The sequence below is a fragment of the Oncorhynchus mykiss genome, chromosome Y (assembly GCF_013265735.2).
Source record: "Oncorhynchus mykiss isolate Arlee chromosome Y, USDA_OmykA_1.1, whole genome shotgun sequence".
Classification (NCBI taxonomy): Eukaryota; Metazoa; Chordata; class Actinopteri; order Salmoniformes; family Salmonidae; genus Oncorhynchus; species Oncorhynchus mykiss.
In genome coordinates, this window is record NC_048593.1 from 33859160 (window position 1) to 33885187 (window position 26028).

Genomic DNA, 26028 nt, shown 5'->3' on the forward strand with positions numbered 1-26028 from the left:
CAACTTGCAGGTTACTAATGTATCCAAATGTATCTCTCTGGCCCACTTGGTTTTGTTGATGAAACAAGGATAACACAGACCCTGCCTCTTATCAACAATTAGCCAGCGATTTCAAAGATGATCACGTGACACATGATCACGTCTGATTGGGTAGAACTTGGTGAGACTTGACCAATCCACGCAGGGTTTTGTAAACCACATGCTGTACAGCTCAAGTTTATTATATGAAACGAAAAATAAAAAAATTAAAAATAATCATAAAAAAAGATTTTGTCAACTGAAATAATTAACAAACTTTAAAAAAAGAAAACTATACTGAAACTATTAAATTTGACTTTTTTTCCCCTCTAAACTTTTGGCAAAAATCAAGGTTTTTTTTCTAATGGCAGTTTGCAAGCTTCTGAATCTGGCTATCACTAGCTAACTAGTAGACGTAACATGCAACAATTTCAAAGATTGTACTGAGTTACAGTTCATACAAGGATATCAGTCAATTGAAATAAGTCATTAGGCTCTAATTTATGGATTTCACATGACTGGGGAATACAGATATACATCTGTTGGTCACACATACCTTAAAAAAGAAGTAGGGGTGTCGATCACAAAACCAGTCAGTATCTGGTGTGGCCACCATTTGCCTCATGCAGCGCGACACATCTCCTTCACATAGAGTTGATCAGGCTGTTGATTGTGGGCTGTGGAATGTTGTCCCACTCCTCTTCAATGGTTGTGCAAAGTTGCTGGATATTGAAGGGCTCTGGAACACGCTGTCGTACACGTCGATCCAGAGCATCCAAAACATTCTCAATGGGTGACATGTCTGGTGAGTATGTAGGCCATGGTAGAACTGGGACATTTTCAGCTTCCAGGAATTGTGTACAGATCCTTGCGAAATGGGGCCGTGCATCATCATGCTGAAACATGAGGTGATGAATGGCACGACAATGGGATCTCGTCACGGTATCTCTGTGCATTCAAACTGACATTGATAAAATGCAATTGTGTTCATTGTCTGTAGCTTATGCCTGCCCATAACATAACCCCACAGTCACCATGGGGTACTCTGTTCACAACGTTGATATCAGCAAACCGCTCGCCCAACAAACCGATTTGCCATTTGTCCATTATAGTTGAAACTGGGATTCATCCATGAAGAGCACACTTCTCCAACGTGCCAGTTGCCATTGAAGGTGAGCATTTGCTCACTGAAGTCCGTTACGACACCGAACTGCATTCAGGTCAAGACCCTGGTGAGGATGACGAGCACGCAGATGAGCTTCCCTGAGACAGTTTGTGCAGAGATTTTTCGGTTGTGCAAACCCACAGTTTCATCGGTGGCTGGTCTCAGCCTTTTCCGCAGGTAAAGAAGGTGGATTTTGAGGTCCTGGACTGGCGTGGTTACACATGGTCTGTAGTTGTGAGGCTGGTTGGAGGCTGGGGGCTTATGGTAGAGAAAGGAACATTACATCCTCTGGCGGACATTTCCAATGATGAACTACTGTATCTGTCATGAAATGGGTGTCATCTCAAATTCACATCTACAGACATACTTAGATATACTGTATAATATTGTACTGAAATCCAAAATATTGATGGAATGATTATATCATAATTTGCTTGTCATCAACCCTGCCTATCTGTCGAGAATCGAGAAAAAGGAGGAAGCTTCTGAGAATGGCTGGGCCCTCCAACTGCACTCATGACTCTTACAGCTGAGAATTCAACCAAATGTAAAGGCCAGCATTTAACGCAAAAACATAGCAGTGCATTGTTTCATTTGATGTTGAATTCAAATTCTTTCCACATCTCCCTTTTTGTCTCTTTCTGTCTGTTCTCTCTTTCCTCCTCCCACTTTCTCCATACCTCCATTTCTCTCTGGCCACCCAGGTGACTGTCTCTGTGGATGGGATCTTGTCCACCACCGGCTACACCCAGGAGGACTACACCATGCTGGGCTCTGATGACTTCTTCTACATTGGGGGGAGTCCCAACACGGCTGACCTCCCTGGCTCCCCAGTCAGCAATAACTTCATGGGCTGTCTCAAAGACGTAAGTACTGGTCAACTGCCCTCATTGAGCTGTGTTCACATTCACAAACACCATTCACTTTGTAACATGACAGATTTGTTGTTGTTATTGAGGAATGCGTCACTTGGAATTTAGATGTTAAACCTCCCAGTGCATCACACAGGAAGAACATACCATGTTTATATTTGTCAATTGTTTCAGTTGCTAGTTAATGACAGATTGTAATGTGTGTACACATGCAGTGCTCTAAGTGTTTAGCTGTGTAGCCATAGAGTGAGCCATAGTGTAGTCTTAGTGTTAGCCATAGTGTAGTCTTAGTGTGAGCCATAGTGTAGTCTTAGTGTGAGCCATAGTGTAGTCTTAGTGTGAGCCATAGTGTGAGCCATAGCTGTGAGCCATAGCTGTGAGCCATAGCTGTGTAGCCATAGAGTGAGCCATAGAGTGAGCCATAGTGTAGTCTTAGTGTGAGCCATAGTGTGAGCCATAGTGTGAGCCATAGCTGTGAGCCATAGCTGTGAGCCTTAGCTGTGTAGCCATAGCATAGCCATAGCTGTGAGCTATAGTGAGCCATAGTGTGAGCCATAATGTAGCCATAGTGTAGACCATAGAGTGAGCCATAGGGTGAGCCATAGAGTGAGCCATAGTGTGAGCAATAATGTAGCCATAGAGTGAGCCATAGTGTAGCCATAGTGTGAGCCATAGTGTAGCCATAGCTGTGAGCCATAGTGTAGCCATAGCTGTGAGCCATAGTGTAGCCATAGCTGTGAGCCATAACTGTGTTTCATTTGTATACCTCTGCATATCACCTGGCATTGTACAGTATGGTAATTGGTCAGGTATGAATGTAGTTATGGCCTTGAATTATACAATAACATGTCTACCTGTATATGAACATCAGACTTTCTATTCTGTTGAATAATGCAGGTTCCACCCCCCCATCCTCGTTGTGACCTTCCTATACACCCTCTCTCTCTCTCTCTCTCTCTCTCTCTCTCTCTCTCTCTCTCTCGCCGTCTCTCGCCATCTCTCTCTCTCTCTCTCTCGCCATCGCTCTCTCCCTCCCTCCTCATCTCTCTCTCTATCTCTCTCTCTACCGCCCCCTCTCTATATATATATTCCCTCCCTCCCTCCCCATCTCTCTCTCTCTCTCTCTCTCTTTCTCCGTCTGTTTTTCCCTCCCTCCTTCTCTCTCTCAGACAGAGCACATGTGTAATGAATACTGTGCCAGTGCTAGTGAGGTCTTAGCTTTACCATCCTGACAGCCAAATTAGACATTGATCTCCTTCATGGATTCCCAGGCAGCACATCCCTCCCTCTGGCTTTGTCTAGTTGACTCCTTCATTTATTAATAATGTCCACCTCTTTATTGATTGAGCAGTGCTTCTCACTGTCCTTGTTTCCTAAAGTGTTTTTTACAGGATTCCCAATACCAATATACTGATACACTGTCAAATAAATCAGGAGTCTGTAACATTCATTGTGTGATAGATATTGGTGGACTATACTGTATGTCAGGGCTAGGATGGGTCTGAAGGGAATTACTGATAAACATACATTTGATAGCAGGTTGAACAATATACAGTGGGATCTACATTGGGATCCAAAAGGATTGGATCCCTTGATTAAGATCAGCAAAAAAGACAGTCTAAAATAAATAATACAAATACTGAGCTATATAGTATGTTATATATTTTTTTTACAAGTTGTATAATCTTCTACCAATACAATTGCTCAGAGAAAGATATTTTGTTTAACAAGTAATGCAAAGAAATCTAAGAAGATTGGGGTCAAAATGATTGGATCTCCCGTTTTCAATACTCCAGCACCTTCCCCTTACGAGGATAACGACACTGAGCCTTTTAAAAAATATATCATCGTTGGCAGCTTCAGAGTTGCAAAGAAAAAGCCATATCTTAGACTGGCCAATAAAAAGAAAAGAACACAGACACTGGACAGAGGAACTCTGCCTAGAAGGCCAACAGCCCAGAGTCGCCTCTTCACTGTTGACGTTGAGACTGGTGTTTTGTGGGTACTATTTAATGAAGCTGCCAGTTGAGGACTTGTGAGGTGTCTGTATCTCAAACTAGACTTTAATGTACTTGTCCTCTTGCTCAGTTGTACACCGGGACCTCCCACTCCTCTTTCTATTCTGGTTAGGGCCAGTTTGCTCTGTTCTGTGAAGGGAGTATGTTGTACGAGATCATCAGTTTCTTGGCAATTTCTTGCATGGAATAGCCTTAATTTCTCAGAACAAGAATAGACTGACGAGTTTCAGAAGAAAGTTCATTTTGAACCTGTAATCGAACCCACAAATGCTGATGCTCCAGATACTCAACTAGTCTAAAGAAGGCCAGTTGTTTTGCTTCTTCTTTCATCAGCACAACAGATTTCAGCTGTGCTAACATAATTGCGAAGGGTTTTCTAATGATCAATTAGCCTTTTAAAATGTTATACTTGGATTAGCTAACACAACGTGCCATTGGAACACAGGAGTGATGGTTGCTGATAATGGGCCTCTGTACGCCTGTGTAGATATTCCATAAAAAATCAGCCATTTCCAAGAACAATAGTAATTTACAACATGAACAATGTCTACACTGTATTTCTGATCAATTTGATGATATTTTAATGGACAAAAAAACGTGCTTTTCTTTCAAAAACAAGGACATTTCTAAGTGACCACAAACTTTTGAACTGTAGTGTAAGTGTATCAGTAATTCCCAAAGAAACCTCCTAGCTCTGATACTATGTAGTCCTCCAATATCTATCACACAATGTTACGCTGAAACAGGCATCAGGAGTCTGTATCAGTATGATTGATACTACCAAAAAAGAGAGAGGTATTGAGTGTCATTCTATACATTTTTACTACTTTTCCCACCTATGGCTGAAGTTGACTCTCCAACAATTGCATTTTTCATACTGTGGTTCACTTCTTATTCTTCTCATGAGATGTATTTTTTGGCCTGGCGATTACTGGTAATTGTATCGTGTGAATCCAAGCTGCTTGCTTGTGTATTTTGATTCAGAGAGACACTGAAGTTATCACCCTGAAGCAGGGCGTCAGTCAGCTTTTGACTGCAAGTGCCGTTGGTGTGAAAATGAAAAACATGTTCAGCTGTGCCTGCCTACTGCCTCCATCTGCACACAGGAACAGTGTACATGTAACAGACAGGCAGACAGACAGACAGACAGGCAGCCGGACGGGCGGGCGGGCGGACGGACGGGCGGACGGACGGACAGACAGACAGACAGACAGGCAGCCGGACGGGCGGGCGGGCGGACGGACGGACGGGCGGACGGACAGACAGACAGACAGACTTGTTAAAAAACCACAACATGCACTTAAAATTAACCTTACAATGAGCAGTGTTGGGCGATGGGTGGTCTATGGTGATAGGTGGGATGGGCTGAGAGTGGCTGAGGGGTGGGATTAGAGAGCTGATGTCTATGGTGATAGGTGGGATGGGCTGAGAGTGGCTGAGGGGCGGGATTAAAGAGCTGATGTCTATGGTGATAGGTGGGATGGGCTGAGAGTGGCTGGGGCTGGATTAAAGAGCTGATGTCTATGGTGATAGGTGGGATGGGCTGAGAGTGGCTGAGGGGCGGGATAAAGAGCTGATGTCTATGGTGATAGGTGGGATGGGATGAGAGTGGCTGAGGGGCGGGATTAAAGAGCTGAGGTCTATGGTGATAGGTGGGATGGGATGAGAGTGGATGAGGGTCGGGATTAAAGAGCTGATGTCTATGGTGATAGGTGGGATGGCATGAGAGTGGATGAGGGTCGGGATTAAAGAGCTGATGTCTATGGTGATAGGTGGGATGGCATGAGAGTGGCTGAGGGGCGGGATTAAAGAGCTGAGGTCTATGGTGATAGGTGGGATGGGATGAGAGTGGCTGAGAGCTGATGTTTGGTAAATTATTATTGTTATGTGACTGCTTTATATAAAAGTACCATGTACAGTTGCAGTTGGAAGTTTACATAAACTTAGGTTGGAGTCATTAAAACTCATTTTTCAACCACTCCACAAATGTCTTGTTAACAAACTATAGTTTTGGCAAGTCAGTTAGGACATCTACTTTGTGCATGACACAAGCAATTTTTCCAACAATTGTTTACAGCCAGATTATTTCACTTATAATTCACTGTATCACAATTCCAGTGGGTCAGACGTTTACATACACTAAATTGACTGTGCCTTTAAACAGCTTGGAAAATTCCAGAAAATTATGTCATGGCTTTAGAAGTTTCTGATAGGCTAATTGACATAATTTGAGTCAATTGGAGGTGTACCTGTGGATGTATTTCAAGGCCTACCTTCAAACTCAGTACCTCTTTGCTAAACATAATGGGAAAATCAAAAGAAATCAGCAAAGACCTCAGAAAAAAAATTGTAGACCTCCACAAGTCTGGTTCATCCTTGGGAGCAATTTCCAAATGCCTGAAGGTACCACGTTCATCTGTACAAACAATAGTACATAAGTAGAAACACCATGGGACCACGCAGCTGTCATACCGTTCAGGAAGGAGACGCGTTCTGTCTCCTAGAGATGAACGTACTTTGGTGTGAAAAGTGCAAAACAATCCCAGAACAGCAGCAAAGGACCATGTGAAGATGCTGGAGGAAACAGGTACAAAAGTATCTATATCCACAGTAAAAACTAGTCTTATATCGACATAACATGAAAGGCTGCTCAGCAAGGAAGAAGCCACTGCTCCAAAACCATCATAGAAAAAAGCCAGACTGCGGTTCGTAACTGCACATGGGGACAAATGTTGTACTTTTTGGAGAAATGTCCTCTAGTCTGATGAATCAAAAATAGAACTGTTTGGCCATAATGACCATCGTTATGTTTGGAGGAAAAAGGGGGAGGCTTGCAAGCCAAAGAACACCATCCCAACCGTGAAGCACGGGGGTGGCAGCTTCATGCTGTGGGGGTGCTTTGCTGCAGGAGGGACAGGTGCACTTCACAAAATAGATGGCATCATGAAGCAGTACAGTACAGGCATGACAGACAGACAGGCAGGCATGAAGACAGGCAGGCAGGCATGACAGACAGACAGGCAGGCAGGCATGCATGACAGACTGGCAGGCAAGCATGAAGACAGACAGACAGGCACGCAGGCAGGCATGATAGACAGACAGACAGACAGACAGACAGACAGACAGACAGACAGACAGACAGACAGACAGACAGACAGACAGACAGGCAGGCAGGCAGGCAGGCAGGCAGGCTGGCAGGCAGGCATGAAGACAGGCAGGCAGGCAGGCAGGCAGGCAGGCATGAAGACAGGCATGAAGACAGGCATGAAGACAGGCAGGCAGGCAGGCATGAAGACAGGCATGAAGACAGGCATGAAGACAGACAGGCAGGCATGAAGACAGGCATGAAGACAGGCAGGCAGGCATGAAGACAGACAGGCAGGCATGAAGACAGGCATGAAGACAGGCAGGCAGGCATGAAGACATGCAGGCAGGCATGAAGACAGGCATGAAGACAGGCAGGCAGGCATGAAGACAGGCATGAATACAAACAGGCAGGCATGAAGACAGACAGGCAGACATACAGGGCAGGCAGACAGATTGGCAGGGTGGCAGGCAGGGAGATTCAATTTATGATCTGATGTGTTGTATTCAGTCATGTATTCGGTAATGTATTCTGTAATCTATTCAGTCATGTATTCTGTAATCTATTCAGTCATGTATTCGGTAATGTATTCTGTAATCTATTCAGTCATGTATTCTGTAATGTATTCTGTAATCTATTCAGTCATGTATTCTGTAATGTATTCTGTAATCTATTCAGTCATGTATTCTGTAATGTATTCTGTAATCTATTCACTCATGTATTCTGTAATGCATTCTGTAATCTATTCAGTCATGTATTCTGTAATGTATTCTGTAATCTATTCAGTCATGTATTCTGTAATGTATTCTGTAATCTATTCAGTCATGTATTCTGTAATGTATTCTGTAATCTATTCAGTCATGTATTCTGTAATCTATTCAGTCATGTATTCTGTAATGTCTGGAGTGGATGTCTAGTAATGATTAATGGCATTATATATGTTGTTGTTTGAAGTCTGACTGTAAAAAAATATATACAATTACTCAGGGGAATCTTTTGTCACATTTCATAGATAGAAACAGTTTCAATGAATGACAAATTGTTGCTTGAATCTTAAGGTTTGTTATTGAGTACAATCACAGAAAAGAGTGAGGAATGAGGTCAATAACAGGACAGAAATTGGTCTCTCCGCAGCCACCCACTCAGTGACAGTCCTGTCCCCTGTTCCTGTTCCTGTCCCTATAGGTGGTTTACAAGAACAATGAGTTCAGACTGGAGCTGTCTCGTCTGGCTGCAGAGCGGGACCCTCAGGTCAGTGTTCACGGTGATCTGACCTTCCGCTGTGAGGATGTGGCGGCCCTGGAGCCAGTCACCTTCGACACGCCCGCCTCCTACCTCACCCTGCCCAGGTGGAACACCAAGAAGACCGGCTCCATCTCCTTTGACTTCCGGACCACGGAGCCCAGCGGCCTGCTGCTGTTCAGCCACGGGGACAGACGTCTGCAGGACCTAGACAGACAGCCAGACAGGCAGGCCAGGGCTCATTACTTTGCCATGGAGCTAATGGACGGCTTTCTCTACCTGGTGATGGACATGGGCTCTGGCAGCATCAAGATGAAGGCTAGCAACAAGAGGGTCAACGATGGGGAGTGGTGCCACGTGGACTTCCAGAGGGAGGGGCGTAAAGGTGAGGGGAAGCACACATGAAGGTTCTGATAAGCTCTGATTGGCCCGTTAGGTGTGATTGAATAAGGCTTCAACCAGTGAGCCTAATGGGGGCATGTCCCATAGTGAGATGACAAAGTTTCTGGCTTGTGAAATTACATTCACTATAACTATATAGAGACACTCATATTTTAGCTTACTTTTAATGTTTCTTTGCTGCAATCAGAGATGCTGTGTGCATATCCAGTTTTAATTACAGTCTTATTTTTAGCAGTTATAATCTATGTATGACATTTCATAAATTGCCTTAACCTATTTTGCAAGTGGCCAATTATACTGTCACCTACCTCATGTGGGGAAATGTCTGTCCTCATTAGCCGAGCCCAGTGATTCCAGCCGGTTTGCTTACAGTTTAGGATTATGCTATGACAAAGACCTGAGACATTCTTCTTCATTAGTCATTCCACAGTTTTACACCTGGTATACCTTGTGGATATCCTCTTCTGTTTGATGTTATATCCCAATGAATAGCTAGAACCACTGTGTTTATCACATCCTCCAATAGCAACACAGGAACTCACACTCTCACTTTATCTTCCCACTCCTCCACCAACACTCATTACTCACAAACACCTGCACATCTTCTCAAACACACATGCAGTGAGGTGAGACAGCCTTGATAATAGTTGACTCACTCTGTTTTTTCCTTCAGGCTCCATCTCGGTGAACAGCCGCAGCACACCATTCTCTGCAAATGAAGGCAATGAGATCTTAGACCTGGAGGGTGATATGTACCTGGGGGGTTTGCCCGAGGCACGCCAGCGCCTCATCCTCCCCCCAGAAGTCTGGACGGCCCCCCTCAACCTGGGCTACGTGGGCTGCATGCGGGACCTGTTTATGGATGGGCGGAGCCGGGACCTGAGGAGACTGGCAGAGATCCAGAGTGCCTCTGGAGTCAGCAGCTTCTGCACCAGGGAAACACACATCAGGTGTGGCAGAGACGTCTGTGGCAACGGTGGGCAGTGCCGCGAGGGCTGGAACCGTCATGTGTGTGATTGCACCAGCACGGGCTACCTGGGTCCCAACTGTGAGAGCGGTGAGAGAGAGGGACAGCGGGATGGGGAAACTGTGAAAAGTGGTGAGAGAGGGACAGCGGGTTGGGGAAACTGTGTAAGAGCGGTGAGAGAGGGACAGTGGGTTGGGGAAACTGTGAGAGCGGTGAGAGCGAGGGACAGTGGGTTGGGGAAACTGTGAAAGTGGTGAGAGAGGGACAGCGGGTTGGGGAAACTGTGTAAGAGCGGTGAGAGAGGGACAGTGGGTTGGGGAAACTGTGAGAGCGGTGAGAGAGGGACAGCGGGATGGGGAAACTGTGAAAGTGGTGAGAGAGGGACAGCGGGTTGGGGAAACTGTGTAAGAGCGGTGAGAGAGGGACAGTGGGTTGGGGAAACTGTGAGAGCGGTGAGAGCGAGGGACAGTAGGTTGGGGAAACTGTGAGAGCGGTGAGAGAGGGACAGCGGGATGGGGAAACTGTGAAAGTGGTGAGAGAGGGACAGCGGTTTGGGGAAAATGTGAAAGAGCGGTGAGAGAGGGACAGTGGGTTGGGGAAACTGTGTAAATGGTGAGAGAGGGACAGTGGGTTGGGGAAACTGTGAAAATGGTGAGAGAGGGACAGCGGGTTGGGGAAACTGTGAAAGTGGTGAGAGGGGGACAGTGGGTTGGGGAAACTGTGAAAAGTGGTGAGAGAGGGACAGTGGGTTGGGGAAACTGTGAAAGTGGTGAGAGAGGGACAGTGGGTTGGGGAAACTGTGAAAATGGTGAGAGAGGGACAGCGGGTTGGGGAAACTGTGAAAGTGGTGAGAGGGGGACAGTGGGTTGGGGAAACTGTAAAAGCAATGAGAGAGAGGGACAGTGGGTTGGGGAAACTGTGAGAGCGGTGAGAGAGGGACAGTGGGTTGGGGAAACTGTGAGAGCGGTGAGAGAGGGACAGTGGGTTGGGGAAACTGAGAGCGGTGAGAGAGGGACAGTGGGTTGGGGAAACTGTGAGAGCGGTGAGAGAGGGACAGTGGGTTGGGGAAACTGTTAGAGCGGTGAGAGAGGGTGAGAGAGGGACAGTGGGTTGGGGAAACTGTGAAAGTGGTGAGAGAGGGACAGTGGGTTGGGGAAACTGTGAAAGTGGTGAGAGAGGGACAGTGGGTTGGGGAAACTGTGAAAGTGGTGAGAGAGGGACAGTGGGTTGGGGAAACTGTGAAAGTGGTGAGAGAGGGACAGTGGGTTGGGGAAACTGTGAAAGTGGTGAGAGAGGGACAGTGGGTTGGGGAAACTGTGAAAGTGATGAGAGAGGGACAGCGGGATGGGGAATGTTGTTCCCGGTTGAATAGATACCGCAAAGCTTTTTAAAGGTTTTCAGATATTTCATAAAGACAATGTAAATTAAATTACATTTGTGTGAGTCATTCAAGGGGTAACTTCCCACTTCATTAGTGATCTGTTAGTGAAGTGGCAGTACGTGAGGAATAAACACTGCTGGGTATCAGTGATTCATCAGTATTGTGGTGGGCTCTCCATAAGTCTAAATCACCCTGCATCTACCACAGAGATCTTTCTCACAGAGAGGAGAGCAACCCCATTGTGAAGCCATTTGGCTGATAACATTGAGGGATATAAATGGAATCCTCATCCTATTTGTGGCCTGAATAGAAATCTATGAGAAGAGGATGATTAGAGCGGCATCACATAACAGAGCTGTGTGGTGTATTACAGGCTTTTCCTGCCATCTAGTGTTCCTGCAGGAAACTGACCAACAGACATACATGGAAAAACACTGTTAGATGTGGTTCACCAATGATCACATCTTACATTGAATTCTTAATTTATTCTGAATCATGTGCTCATTCAGTGTTGAGTGTATAGGAAATTGTTCTGTGCTGTACGGGAACATTTGTGACCAAAACATTAGCTAACCCTGTTTCCCTGTCTTTGGGTGTCACACACAGAGGCCACGGTGCTGAGCTATGATGGCAGCATGTACCTGAAGGTGACACTGCCAGTCAGCATGCACACGGAGGCCGAGGACGTGGCGCTACGCTTTATGTCCCAGAGGGCCTTTGGGCTGCTGTTGGCCACCACCTCCCAGGACTCAGCTGACACCCTGCGTCTGGAGCTGGAAGCGGGCCGGGTAAAACTCACCGTCAACCTGGGTAATGCTAACAACACTAACTCTCACGGCTTCTCAGTGAGAGTGATGTAATGAGAGAGGTCTTGTTCTACTTACTCTTCTCTCTATCATACACATAATCTATGTACATCTCTCTATCTCCTCTGTGTTCTCTCTATCATACACATCATCTATTTACATCTCTCTATCTCCTCTGTGTTCTCTCTATCATACACATCATCTATGTACATCTCTCTATCTCCTCTGTGTTCTCTCTATCATACACATCATCTATGTACATCTCTCTATCTCCTCTGTGTTTTCTCTATCATACACAACGTCTATGCACATCTCTCTATCTCCTCTGTTCTCTCTCTCTCTCTCCCCTGTCTCTCTCCCTCTCCTCCTCCCTCTATCTCTCTCCCGTCTCTCTCCCTCTCCTCCTCCCTCTCCCTCCCCTGTCTCTCTCCTTCTCCTCCTCCCTCTCCCTCTCTCTCCCCTGTCTCTCTCCCTCTCCTCCTCCCTCTCTCTCTCTCTCCCCTGTCTCTCTCCCCTGTCTCTCTCCCTCTATCTCTCTCTCCCCTGTCTCTCTCCCTCTCCTCCTCCCTCTCTCTCTCCCCTGTCTCTCTCCCTCTCCTCCTCCCTCTCTCTCTCTCTCTCCCCTGTCTCTCTCCCCTGTCTCTCTCCCTCTATCTCTCTCTCCCCTGTCTCTCTCCCTCTCCTCCTCCCTCTCTCTCTCTCTCCCCTGTCTCTCTCCCTCTCCTCCTCCCTCTCTCTCCCCTGTCTCTCTCCCTCTCCTCCCTCTCTCTCTATTCTCCCCTGTCTCTCACATCATCTCTCTGACCCATGCCCAGGTCAGTCGCTAGCTGGTCCATCCCCCAACCCTTTCAGCCCTTCAACGGCCTGTGTGTCTGCAGTCCTAGGAACAGACAGTCAGAGAGGCCAGCTCACTTAAAAACATACAGTACTGTACCATCAGTACCGGTCAAGAGTTTGGATACACCTACTCATTCCATTTTTTATTAAAAAACAACAACTATTTTCTACCTTGTAGAATAATAGTGTAGACGTCAAAACTATGAAATAACACATATGAAATGATGTAGTAACCAAAAAAGTGTTAAACAAATCCAATTATATTTTATATTTTACATTCTTCAAATATACTTTGATTTGTTTAACACTGTTTTGGTTACTACGTGATTCCATATGTGTTATTTCATAGTTTTGATGTCTTCACTATTATTCTACAATGTAGAAAAGTGCATAGTACAAATAAAGAAAAACCCGATAATGAGTAGGTGTGTCCAAACTTTTGACTGGTACTGTACATTGTCATGGTGTACAACATGCCCAGTACGTCTGTAGGTAGTGAGTCTGGTCCTTGGCTGTTTGTATCCACTGCTCTGTGATGGTTGACAGCTCCAGAGCACACATCAGCCACACTAGCATAGTAGTATATAGTAGTACATACTGTAGCCTTCATTGCAGCTTATGGTAAGCCATAATGACTATGTAGCTATTCTGTTATTCAGAGAGCAGAATGGTGAGGAGAGATGTACTAGTTTTCCATAGAGGGAAGTAGGGGTGCTGAGGGTGCTGCAGCACCCCCTGATTTTTTGTTTTTAAATAATAATATATATATATATATATATATTATTTCCACCAAATTTGTGCACTAGGCCTTTATTACTGTATGAGTGGGGAAAAACCCTTGTCAGAAGAGTGGAGGAAACTACTTCTCACTCCTTCAGTGTGGCTGTGACTATGCAAACCAGCCCTTTCCTTAGTCTATACTATGTTTGAAAATGTGTGTGTGTGTGTGTGTGTGTGTGTGTGTGTGTGTGTGTGTGTGTGTGTGTGTGTGTGTGTGTGTGTGTGTGTATATATATATATATATATATATATATATATATAAACAGAAATACCACATTTACATACCGTACCAGTCAGAAGTTGGGACACGCCTACTCATTCAAGGGTTTTTCTCTATTTTTACTAGTTTCTACATTGTAGAATAATATTGAAGACATCAAAACTATGAAATAACACATATGGAATCACGTAGTCACCAAAAAAGTGTTAAACAAATCAAAATAGAGTAGCCACCCTTTGCCACCCTTTGCCTTGATGACTGCTTTGCACACTCTTGGCATTCTCTTAATCAGTTTCAACTAGAATGCTTTTCCAACAGTCTTGGAGGAGTTTCCACATATGCTGAGCACGGTCCGACTCCCGAACCATCTCAATTGGGTTGAGGTCGGGTGATTGTGGAGGCAGGGTCATCTGATATAGCACTCCATCACTCTCCTTCTTGGTAAAATAGTCCTTACACAGCCTGGAGGTGTGCTGGGTCTTTGCCCTGTTGAAAACAAATGATAGTCCCACTAAGCGCAAACCAGATGGGATGGCGTATCGCTGCAGAATGCTGTGGTAGCCATGCTGGTTAAGTGTGTTTGAATTCTAAATAACTCACTGACAGTGTCACCAGCAATGCACACCCACACAATCATGCCTCCTCCTCCATGCTTCACAGTGGGAACCATACATGCAGAGGTCATCTGTTCACCTCCTCTGTCTCACAAAGACATGGCGGTTGGAACCAAAGACCAAAGGACAGATTTCCACCGGTCTAATGTCCATTGCTCGTGTTTCTTGGCCCAAACAAGTCTCTTCTTATTATTGGTGTCCTTTAGTAGTGGTTTCTTTGCAGCAATTCGATCATGAAGGCCTGATTCACACAGTCTCTGAAATCCTTGAATGAGTAGGTGTCCAAACTTTTGACTGGTACTGTAAGTATTCAGACCTTTTACTCAGTACTTTGTTGAACACCTTTGGCAGCGATTACAGCCTCAAGTATTTTGGGGTATGATGCTACAAACTTGACACACCACTTTTGGGGAGTTTGTCCCATTATTCTCTTCAGATTATCTAAAGCCCTGTCATGTTGGATGGGGAGCATCGCAGGACAGCTATTTTCAGTTCTTTCAGAGATTCAAGTTCAAGTCTGGGCTCTGGCTGGGCCACTCAAGGACATTCAGAGACTTGTCCCAAAGCCTTGGCTGTGTGCTAAGGGTCGTTGTCCTGTTGGAAGGTGAAACTTCACCCCAGTCTGAGGTCCTGAGCACTCTGGAGCAGGTCTTCATCAAGTATGTCTCTGTACTTTGCTCCGTTCATCTTTCCCTCGATCCTGACTAGTCTCCCATTCCCTGCCGCTGAAAAACATCCCACAGTATGATGCTGCCACCACCATGCTTCACCGTGGGGATGGCCAAAGAGGCCAAAGAGTTCAATCTTGGTTTCATCAGAGCAAAGAATCTTTATTCTCATGGTCTGAGAATCCTTTAGGGGCCTTTTGGCAAACTCCAAGCAGACTGTCATGTGCTTTTTACTGAGGAGTGGCTTCCGTCTGGCCACTCTACCATAAAGGCCTGATTGGTGGAGTGCTGCAGAGATGGTTGTCCTTCTGGAAGATTCTCCCATCTTCACAGCGGAACTCTAGAGCTCTGTCAGAGTGACCATAGAGTTCTTGGTCATCTCCCTGACCAAGGCTCTTCTCCCCCGATTGCTTAGTTTGGCCGTGCGGCCAACTCTAGGAAGTCTTGGTGGTTCCAAACTTCTTCCATTTAAGAATGATGGAGGCCACTGTGTTCTTGGGGACTTTCGATGCTGCAGAAATGTTTTGGTACAATCCTGTCTCGGAGCTCTACGGTCAATTCCTTTGACCTCATGGCTTTTTTTTGTTCTGAATTGTATTGTCAACTGTGGGACCTTATACAGACATGTGCGCCTTTCTAAATTATGTCCAATCATTTGAATTTACCACAGGTGGACTCCAATGAAATTGTAGAAACATCTCAAGGTTGATCAATGGAAACAGGATGCACCTGAGCTCAATTTCAAGTCTCATAGCAAAGGGTCTGAATACTTATAGTAAATAAGGTATTTCAAGGTATTTCATTTGCAAATTTTTATAAAAACCTGTTTTCACTTTGCCATTTTGGGGTATTATGTGTAGATTGATGAAGTGGAATCCATTTCAGAATAAGGCTGTAATGTGGAAAGGGGAAGGGGTCTGAATATTTTCCTAAGGCTCTGCACATTACTGGTTCTCCTGAGTGTAACATTACCTCCCTCAGCTCGTATGTTAGTGGGTGCTGAATGGTGGCTATGGTGAGGAAAAGGCTGGTTTTGACTCTGGAGCTTGTCCCCGGATGGTGGTCTCTGTCTAAAGAAACTGCAGAATGTACCTTGAAGGATGTGACATTTTTACTTTATCTTCTTATATATATATAATTTTTTATCTCACCATCTCTCTCTCTCTCACCAGATTGTATCAGGATAGACTGTAACCTCAGTAAGTTACTCCTATCATGTTTAACTCTACTTCCGAACAACTGTATTCTAAACCTCACTGTCTGTTTTACTTTTAATGCTGTTAAATGAATTTAACATTAGCCATATCAAATATTTATCCCCATGAAGTACAACAATCACATGGTTGTCTTGAAAATGTAAGGGACTGTAAAGAAAGTATCAAATACTGTATAATGCTGAACATCCTTTGGTAAACTCATCCTCTAAGCAACACATTTCAGAATAACAAAATGATCCCTTGTTCTTTACAACAGAAAAAGACCATCTGTTTATGGGTACTCAGTGCTTTTCATAGTGACGACAGTGGCAGTAGCTCCCAGTCCCTGCTACTAACTTCCAGCAGTAATATACTTTACCACCAGATGGCAATATACCATTGGGCTTTCGGGGAGAGGGGGGGGGGGGGTGACCTATTTGAACTGTTGTCCTTACAATTGACTTTTTCAAATCTATTTATTAGGATTCAAGGAAAGATGTAACTACTTAGTTTTTTATGTTGGTCAGTACAGGTATAAACCTTCTTTACTACGGGCCAGAAGATCTGTTCTACATCTACTTTCCTTCAATAATTTTATACAGGTGAGACCGTGACAACAGATTGTGTACAGAGTAAATGTTTTACCTTAAATAGCAACCTTAAGTATGTTGCTGAATAATTGTCCTATGAATTTAGATGGATTGAAGTTTAATGGCAGTAAAATAAAATAAAATCTTAATTGACTTTAAACAGACAAAATTTGCCAGTAGTTTAACTAAATTATAGTCAATTAGAGCCCTCGACCATCTGGGAGAGCCTCTCTTTAGGCCAAAACTTGTTGTGCATTTTAAACATGCGGTGAATTGACCACTTACAAGCGCCATTTTAACATATAATTGGAGTTATGCTAGGAGGTAAGCATAGAGAGGAACCGGCACAATTTACAAAACAGGAGGGGGAAAAAATGTATGGGTGGATGTTACCCAATGTAGGCCCAAAGCGGAGGTTATCTGTTGTATACAGTAGAGGCAGTGGTAACAGTCATAAATAAGAAACACCACAGGTACCTGACTAGGTCGTAATGGCTCCCACCTTTTCCCCACACCATGTTGTCTCAGGCTGATTGCATCAGCCAGTGTATAGAGGGGTATATACTCTGCCGCAGGGTATTCTGGTGGGGAGCTGTCCATGGTCCTGATTTGCTCACCAAGGTGCACAGCGTCTGCAACCTACAACATACTAGTATCACAAACATGTTTACAGTAGCATATAGTAAACCATATTTTTAAGGTGAATAGAGATCTTATATTTCAGAAGGAGAACAGTCATCGAGAACAATGCAGTTACAGTAGGTACATAACACAAGGAGAATAGTCATAGAGAGCAATGCAGTTACAGTAGGTACATAACACAAGGAGAATAGTCATCGAGAGCAATGCAGTTATAGTAGGTACATAACAGAAGGAGAATAGTCATAGAGAGCAATGCAGTTACAGTAGGTACATAACACAAGGAGAATAGTCATAGAGAGCATTGCGGTTACAGTAGGTACATAACACAGCACACAAAACACGGTGCCAGTTCTAATGGAATAGACCAACCAATGTTGGACTACGTATTGTCGTAAGTATACTTTCATCTAAAAAGGATACATTTGTTTTACAAAATTAGCATTTTTTTATTTGCATCAATAGCTTGCATGTTCAAAGTCTCAACTCAGTCTCAACTATGCCTGCAGTATATCAAGACAGAATCATCCTCACAATGCTGCACAGGGACATGTCATTTTCTGTAATGTAGAGAATAACTATGTGCATTCATTTCCCTTTAATAATCAGCATTTTAAAAACAAATTAATCTAAACTGTGCCTTATTCAAAGTCTGGTGTAAATTGTGTGTTTATGTCAATGGGATTTTTGTGTGAAAAGTTTAGATATAATTGTGCATCTGTGTGAAAGGGGTCATGTGTTTCACGGTCTTTAGGGCATGTTCAATGCAGAAGGCAAACTTAAATGTGCCAAATCTGGTGTTGGTTTACTAATAGGTGATACAAAATTAAAGTTGCCAAAAATATTTTTTAAATGTTTTTTACAAACAAAACACTGAAAGGATATCAAACCTATGCAGCTATCCCTGCCAAAAGACACAGCTGGGGTCTACCAGGCTCTGACCAGCCTCCCATTCAAACACTAGCAAATAAGAGCAACAATTACACACAGGTATATAGGATCTCCTCCATGGACACACCTCGGAGCATACCCATGTGGCCCACAATCTAGGCGGACAAATCTAATTTCACTCAGTAAAAAAGATAGAAACACCATAATATAGCATTCTCAACAGCTATTAACCATGTCTTAAGCATGGTTAATAGTTCATCAATGGAAGATAAACATAATTTCAACATATAGTGCCGGTCAAAAGTTTGGACACATCTACTCATTCAAGGGTTTTTCTTTATTTTTACTATTTTCTACATTGTGAATAATAGTGAAGACATCAAAACTATGAAATAACAAATAATCATATATTATTCAGAGAGCAGAATGGTGAGGAGAGATGTACTAGTTTTCCATAGCGGGAAGTAGGGGTGCTGAGGGTGCTGCAGCACCCCCTGATATTTTGTTTTTAAATAATATATATACAGTGCCTTGTGAAAGTATTCGGCCCCCTTGAACTTTGCGAACTTTTGCCACATTTCAGGCTTCAAACATAAAGATATAAAACTGTATTTTTTTGTGAAGAATCAACAACAAGTGGGACACAATCATGAAGTGGAACGACATTTATTGGATATTTCAAACTTTTTTAACAAATCAAAAACTGAAAAATTGGGCGTGCAAAATTATTCAGCCCCTTTACTTTCAGGGCAGCAAACTCTCTCCAGAAGTTCAGTGAGGATCTCTGAATGATCCAATGTTGACCTAAATGACTAATGATGATAAATACAATCCACCTGTGTGTAATCAAGTCTCCGTATAAATGCACCTGCACTGTGATAGTCTCAGAGGTCCGTTAAAAGCGCAGAGAGCATCATGAAGAACAAGGAACACACCAGGCAGGTCCGAGATACTGTTGTGAAGAAGTTTAAAGCCGGATTTGGATACAAAAATATTTCCCAAGCTTTAAACATCCCAAGGAGCACTGTGCAAGCGATAATATTGAAATGGAAGGAGCAAATCTACCAAGACCTGGCCGTCCCTCTAAACTTTCAGCTCATACAAGGAGAAGACTGATCAGAGATGCAGCCAAGAGGCCCATGATCACTCTGGATGAACTGCAGAGATCTACAGCTCAGGTGGGAGACTCTGTCCATAGGACAACAATCAGTCGTATATTGCACAAATCTGGCCTTTATGGAAGAGTGGCAAGAAGAAAGCAATTTCTTAAAGATATCCATAAAAAGTGTTGTTTAAAGTTTGCCACAAGCCACCTGGGAGACACACCAAACATGTGGAAGAAGGTGCTCTGGTCAGATGAAACCAAAATTGAACTTTTTGGCAACAATGCAAAACGTTATGTTTGGCGTAAAAGCAACACAGCTCATCACCCTGAACACACCATCCCCACTCTCCAACATGGTGGTGGCAGCATTATGGTTTGGGCCTGCTTTTCTTCAGCAGGGACAGGGAAGATGGTTAAAATTGATGGGAAGATGGATGGAGCCAAATACAGGACCATTCTGGAAGAAAACCTGATGGAGTCTGCAAAAGACCTGAGACTGGGACGGAGATTTGTCTTCCAACAAGACAATGATCCAAAACATAAAGCAAAATCTACAATGGAATGGTTCAAAAATAAACATATCCAGGTGTTAGAATGGCCAAGTCAAAGTCCAGACCTGAATCCAATCGAGAATCTGTGGAAAGAACTGAAAACTGCTGTTCACAAATGCTCTCCATCCAACCTCACTGAGCTCGAGCTGTTTTGCAAGGAGGAATGGGAAAAAATGTCAGTCTCTCGATGTGCAAAACTGATAGAGACATACCCCAAGCGACTTACAGCTGTAATCGCAGCAAAAGGTGGCGCTACAAAGTATTAACTTAAGGGGGCTGAATAATTTTGCACGCCCAATTTTTCAGTTTTTGATTTGTTAAAAAAGTTTGAAATATCCTATAAATGTCGTTCCACTTTATGATTGTGTCCCACTTGTTGTTGATTCTTCACAAAAAAATACAGTTTTATATCTTTATGTTTGAAGCCTGAAATGTGGCAAAAGGTCGCAAAGTTCAAGGGGGCCGAATACTTTCGCAAGGCACTGTATGTATATATATATATATATATATATATATATATATATATATATATATATATATATATATATATATATGTATATATTATTTCCACCAAATTTGTGCACTAGGCCTTTATTACTGTATGAGTGGAGAAAAAATCTTGTCAGCCGAGTGGAGAAAACTACTTCTCACTCCTTCAGAGTGGCTTTGACTATGCAAACCAGCCCTTTCCTTAGTCTGTACTATGTTTGAAAATGTGTGTATATGTATGTATATATGTATGTATACAGAAATATCACATTTACATACCGTACCAGTCAGACGTTTGAATACACCTACTCATTCAAGGGTTTTTCTTTATTTTTACTATTTTCTAAATTATAGAATAATAGTGAAGACATCAAAACTATGAAATAGCAGATATGGAATCATGTAGTAACCAAAAAAGTTTTAAACAAATCAAAATATATTTTAGATTTTAGATTCTTCAAAGTAGCCACCCTTTGCCTTGATGACAGCTTTGCACGCTCTTGGCATTCTCTCAACCAGCTTCACCTGGAATGCTTTTCCAACCGTCTTGAAGGAGTTTCCACATATGCTGAGCACTTGTTGGCTGCTTTTCCTTCACTCTGCGGTCCGACTCCCAAACCATCTCAATTGGGTTGAGGTCAGGTGATTGTGGAGGCCAGGTCATCTGAAGCAGCACTCCATCAATATCATTCTTAGTCAAAATAGCCCTTACACAGCCTGGACTTGTGTTGTGTCATTGTCCTGTTGAAAACAAATGATAGTCCCACTAAGCGCAGACCAGATGGGATGGCATATCGCTGCAGAATGCTGTGAACACAACTGGAGGGAGTGGAGCACACACTGCATGAGCCTTCAAATAATTGCACATATTTGTGCGCACCCTAGGAAGCACAGCAGTACACAGGACCAACCATTAATCACCGCAACACCAAGACCAAAAAAACAACGGTATCAAAATGAAATGGAATGAAATGACATAAAGCAATTACATTTCTACCCGATAAGTTTATGCTAATGTTAGCTCCTAAACATTGCATCCACTCAGACGATCAAACAGCAGATCAATTACAGGAAATAACCACAGAAACAATGTTTGCTTGATAAACAACTCCCCATAATAGCGAATGAACTAAAATCATGTAACGTAATATTAAACTGTGCTGTGAATCAGACCTGGCTTCAAATACACGAGTATGTGATATCTAAATACTTATTTTTCTGTGTATTTGAATATTTTCAAATGATGTGAATCATTGGAAGTATTTAAAAGTATTTTTACAAGTATTTCCTAAAAATAGCATACTTTTTGAAAGTATTATCAAATACTATTTTCAAATACCTGGGTTAAATTCATGGGAGTGTATTTGAGTCAGTGTAATTTTGTATTTTCAAATACATGCTAATACTTTCCAAGTGTTTTTCCAAATACAGTACATTCCGATATTGTATTTTTTTTATATATATCTGAATACTTACTTTGAAATGTATGTGAAAGCAATTTAGTTTTTTAAATAGTATTCGATAGTATAAATAGTATTTGAGATATTGGTCTATATTAGAAAAACAACAATGAGAAATACTTGACTTAGGCTACAAGTGTGTTGGGAATGGAGGGGATAGGTCGCAATCTCCAGCTAGGGTGTGTAGACATAAAAAGCACTTCACTTCACTGTGGATATCTAGTGATTTCTGTGCTTTCTGACACACCAGAATTCTTACTGTTCAGCACACCACTATACAGCCCTTGCATCACTTGCTTGCGAACTTCTCTAAAATGTGTATGTGCTTGATCCTGGCAGAAATGCTCTCCGCTGAACCACAGAGTAGGTGTTTGGGCGGAGGCTCCATTATTAGATGGCAGGGGAGCCCTCCTCGGAGACCAGACCAACACTGCTTTAACACAGTTCACTTCAGATGAATAGTCCCATCTCCTCCGCTCTGTAAATATTTGTCTGTACCTCCCTCCAACTGCTCAGTAAAGTAGACTGTTGTGTTGATTTAGTAGGTGAACGTGGGTTTTGTAGGACATAAACCCACAGTCAATAAAGAGGAACATGACCGGGGTTCCATACTAAGATCTGAAGGTTATTTGGGAATAATAGACATGCTGATATAATGGTCTGAAAAGAGACTGACAGTATATTGTTGTTTTACAATTGTAACAAGGTTTCATATTGGAAAAGCACCGCTCTGCCCCATGCCTCACCGTTTCTAAGATTAGATGTCATTGTTGGATACTGTAATCAAACATGTCAATAGTACTTAAAGCTGAATTGTATGTTATAAGATGACAATGTACCGGTTGTAGGGACTTTAGTAGTCTAATAATTGGTTATAATTGGTGACTTAATTAATTAATTTGCCTGTTATTCTAAATTAATAACATTTCATAAGGGCACCAGTAATTGTTTTTATTCAAAGGGAACAATTTACTTGAAAATCTAATTAGTAGTTTAACCTACATTCATAAAGTCTTGTATCAACAATTTGAAAGGAAATGTAAAGTCTTTAATTGTATTAAAGCCAGCATTTGTCAAAACAAGAGAATCAAATTTCTTTATAAAGACAGAATTTATTATTATCCTAAGAAACACACAATTAAAATAAACACAAAGATTATGGTTGATAAAGCAATGCCGAATTGTCAAGGATGAAACACAGAGAATGCTGTCATATTTACTGAGTCACTGGTCAGGTCCTCTCTTTCTCTTTGTCTCTCCTTGACCCGCGTCGGTACCTATTCAAGAGCTTTATTGGCATGGGAAACATGTGTTAACATTGCCAAAGCAAGTGAGGTGGATAATATACAAAAGTGATATAAACAACAAAAATGAACAGTAAACATTACACATACAGAAGTTTCAAAAGAATAAAGCCATTTCAAATGTCATATTATTTATATATACAGTGTTGTAAAGACCTCTATTGGAGCAGTCAGCTTTGTGTTGCAGCACATGGTGTGAAGGTGTCCAAAACGCCACTCTCGTGGGCCATTCGTTTTTCAAAAAGGTGTAGGTCTGTCAATTTTTCTTCAGTCCCTGTCAGGGTTCCATGTTTTTCCGTGAGTTCTGTTTCAGTCCAAGACTGACAACTCTTTGTCATGCCTTCTCTCCTCTCACCCTCCTGCAAGACAATTCTCGTTCTCCTCCAAGTTGATCCAAGTCGTAATTTCAAATGTATTTAAGAGTAGGGATAAAAAGCAATACTTTATCATTTGCCTGTGTATTAAGAATGTTTTTCTGAGAGGGAGTTGGGTGTTTTCCTGCCCAACATCATGGGATGTTGAACCAAGGAAACCTTTGTTAGACACACAACATGACCTCGTTCGTGTCTCCTGACAGGTCAGAGTTCAACCTTTTCCTTCGAGCTGGTGTGACTGCTTCCTTTTGTTTGTACATCGTTCTTAGGTCAGCCATCACGCAAGAGCAGGAAGACATAACCACTTCCTGAAAGGTTTATGACTCATTATATATGAAGGTTGGGCAAAAGGGGTCTGTTGGTGTGAACATGGAGAGAGAAATCCCCCTGCCTCATGACAGTCACACTAATGTGTTCCTGTGACACCCAGAGTTACAACACAGTGTTATGTGCCATAGCTACTGTGTCAGATAACTTTGTAGTTGGTCTAGAATGTTGCCCCCTGCCGAGACACTTGCTCTGCTGTAAAACGCCAGAAGCCAGTGGCCTCTCTCTCCCAGAGGAGGAAATAGTGAAGTACTTGGAAACCAATTCATATCATCAGCTGCAGCGTCCCAGTAGCAGCGTCCCAGTAGCAGCGTCCCAGTAGCAGCCAGCTAGTGTCCTCTCTCTGTTATTGTCGTACACCCTGATCTCAATTAGACAGATAAACCCCTGTAGGCCGTCTGGCTTAGGCATGGCCAATTAGCTTTCCTAGCCATGTCAGAACTCCTTTGAATTGCTGTGTCGGCCTGTTGCATAGCCAATAATCGGGGTTGACTGTGCTGCAGTGGCAAAGCTTCCGCATTGTGACCTATTTTCAAATCAAACCTTGAGAGCTGGGGGAAAAAGCAGAGGATTTAGCAGAAATCCTGGAGCTATAAAACTCTATCCACCGGCCAAGCCTCTGGATACTACACATGTTGTTAGCTGGTTGTCTAAAGAGTTGATATACCATTTAATATAGAGGAGACAGGATTTGAGTCATATACCAGTGGATATTAATTAAACATTTAAAATCAAATCAAATTTTATTGGTCACATACACATGGTTAGCAGATGTTATTGCGAGTGTAGCGAAATGCATGTGCTTCTAATTTCGACAGCGCAGCAATATCTAACAAGTAATATCCAAAAATTCCACAACACATACCTAATACACACAAATCTAAGTAAAGGGATGGAATAAGAATATATAAATATATGGATTAGCAATGACAGAGCGGCATAGGCTAAGATGCAATAGATAGTATAGAATACAGTATATACAGTGAGGCAAAAAAGTATTTAGTCAGCCACCAATTGTGCAAGTTCTCCCACTTAAAAAGATGAGAGAGGCCTGTAATTTTCATCATAGGTACACTTCAACTATGACAGACAAAATGAGAAGAAAAAATCCAGAAAATCACATTGTAGGATTTTTAAAGAATTTATTTGCAAATTATGGTGGAAAATAAGTATTTTGGTCAATAACAAAAGTTTATCTCAATACTTTGTTATATACCCTTTGTTGGCAATGACAGAGGTCAAACGTTTTCTGTAAGTCTTCACAAGGTTTTCACACACTGTTGCTGGTATTTTGGCCCATTCCTCCATGCAGATCTCCTCTAGAGCAGTGATGTCTTGGGGCTGTTGCTGGGCAACACGGACTTTCAACTCTCTCCAAAGATTTTCTATGGGGTTGAGATCTGGAGACTGGCTAGGCCACTCCAGGACCTTGAAATGCTTCTTACGAAGCCACTCCTTCGTTGCCCGGGCGGTGTGTTTGGGATCATTGTCATGCTGAAAGACCCAGCCACGTTTCATCTTCAATGCCCTTGCTGATGGAAGGAGGTTTTCACTCAAAATCTCACGATACATGGTCCCATTCATTCTTTCCTTTACACGTATCAGTCGTCCTGGTCCATTTGCAGAAAAACAGCCCCAAAGCATGATGTTTCCACCCCCATGCTTCACAGTAGGTATGATGTTCTTTGGATAAAACAAAGCATTCTTTGTCCTCCAAACACGACGATTTGAGTTTTACCAAAAAGTTATATTTTGGTTTCATCTGACCATATGACATTCTCCCAATCTTCTTCTGGATCAGCCAAATGCTCTCTAGCAAACTTCAGACGGGCCTGGACATGTACTGGCTTAAGCAGGGGGACACGTCTGGCACTGCAGGATTTGAGTCCCTGGCGGCGTAGTGTGTTACTGATGGTAGGCTTTGTTACCCTGGTCCCAGCTCTCTACAGGTCATTTGCTCACCGTTCTTGTGATCATTTTGACCCCACGGAGTGAGATCTTGCGTGGAGCCCCAGATCGAGGGAGAT

General features: G+C 43.0%; 1 protein-coding gene across 2 annotated transcripts in view; it reads left to right on the top strand.

The window, feature by feature from the left end:
- LOC110510124 (neurexin-2) overlaps window positions 1-26028 on the top strand; it is a 243230-nt gene that overhangs the window by 13325 nt on the left and 203877 nt on the right. Inside the window, exons 2-6 of one of the 2 annotated variants that reach the window (XM_036967308.1) lie at window positions 1888-2049; window positions 8344-8785; window positions 9476-9859; window positions 11757-11960; window positions 16248-16274. In XM_036967308.1, the coding sequence (XP_036823203.1) occupies window positions 1888-2049; window positions 8344-8785; window positions 9476-9859; window positions 11757-11960; window positions 16248-16274 (1219 nt within the window). Of the gene's footprint in view, window positions 1-1037; window positions 2050-8343; window positions 8786-9475; window positions 9860-11756; window positions 11961-16247; window positions 16275-26028 lie in introns of those variants that run through there. The other variant, XM_036967309.1, reaches the window with a different exon arrangement.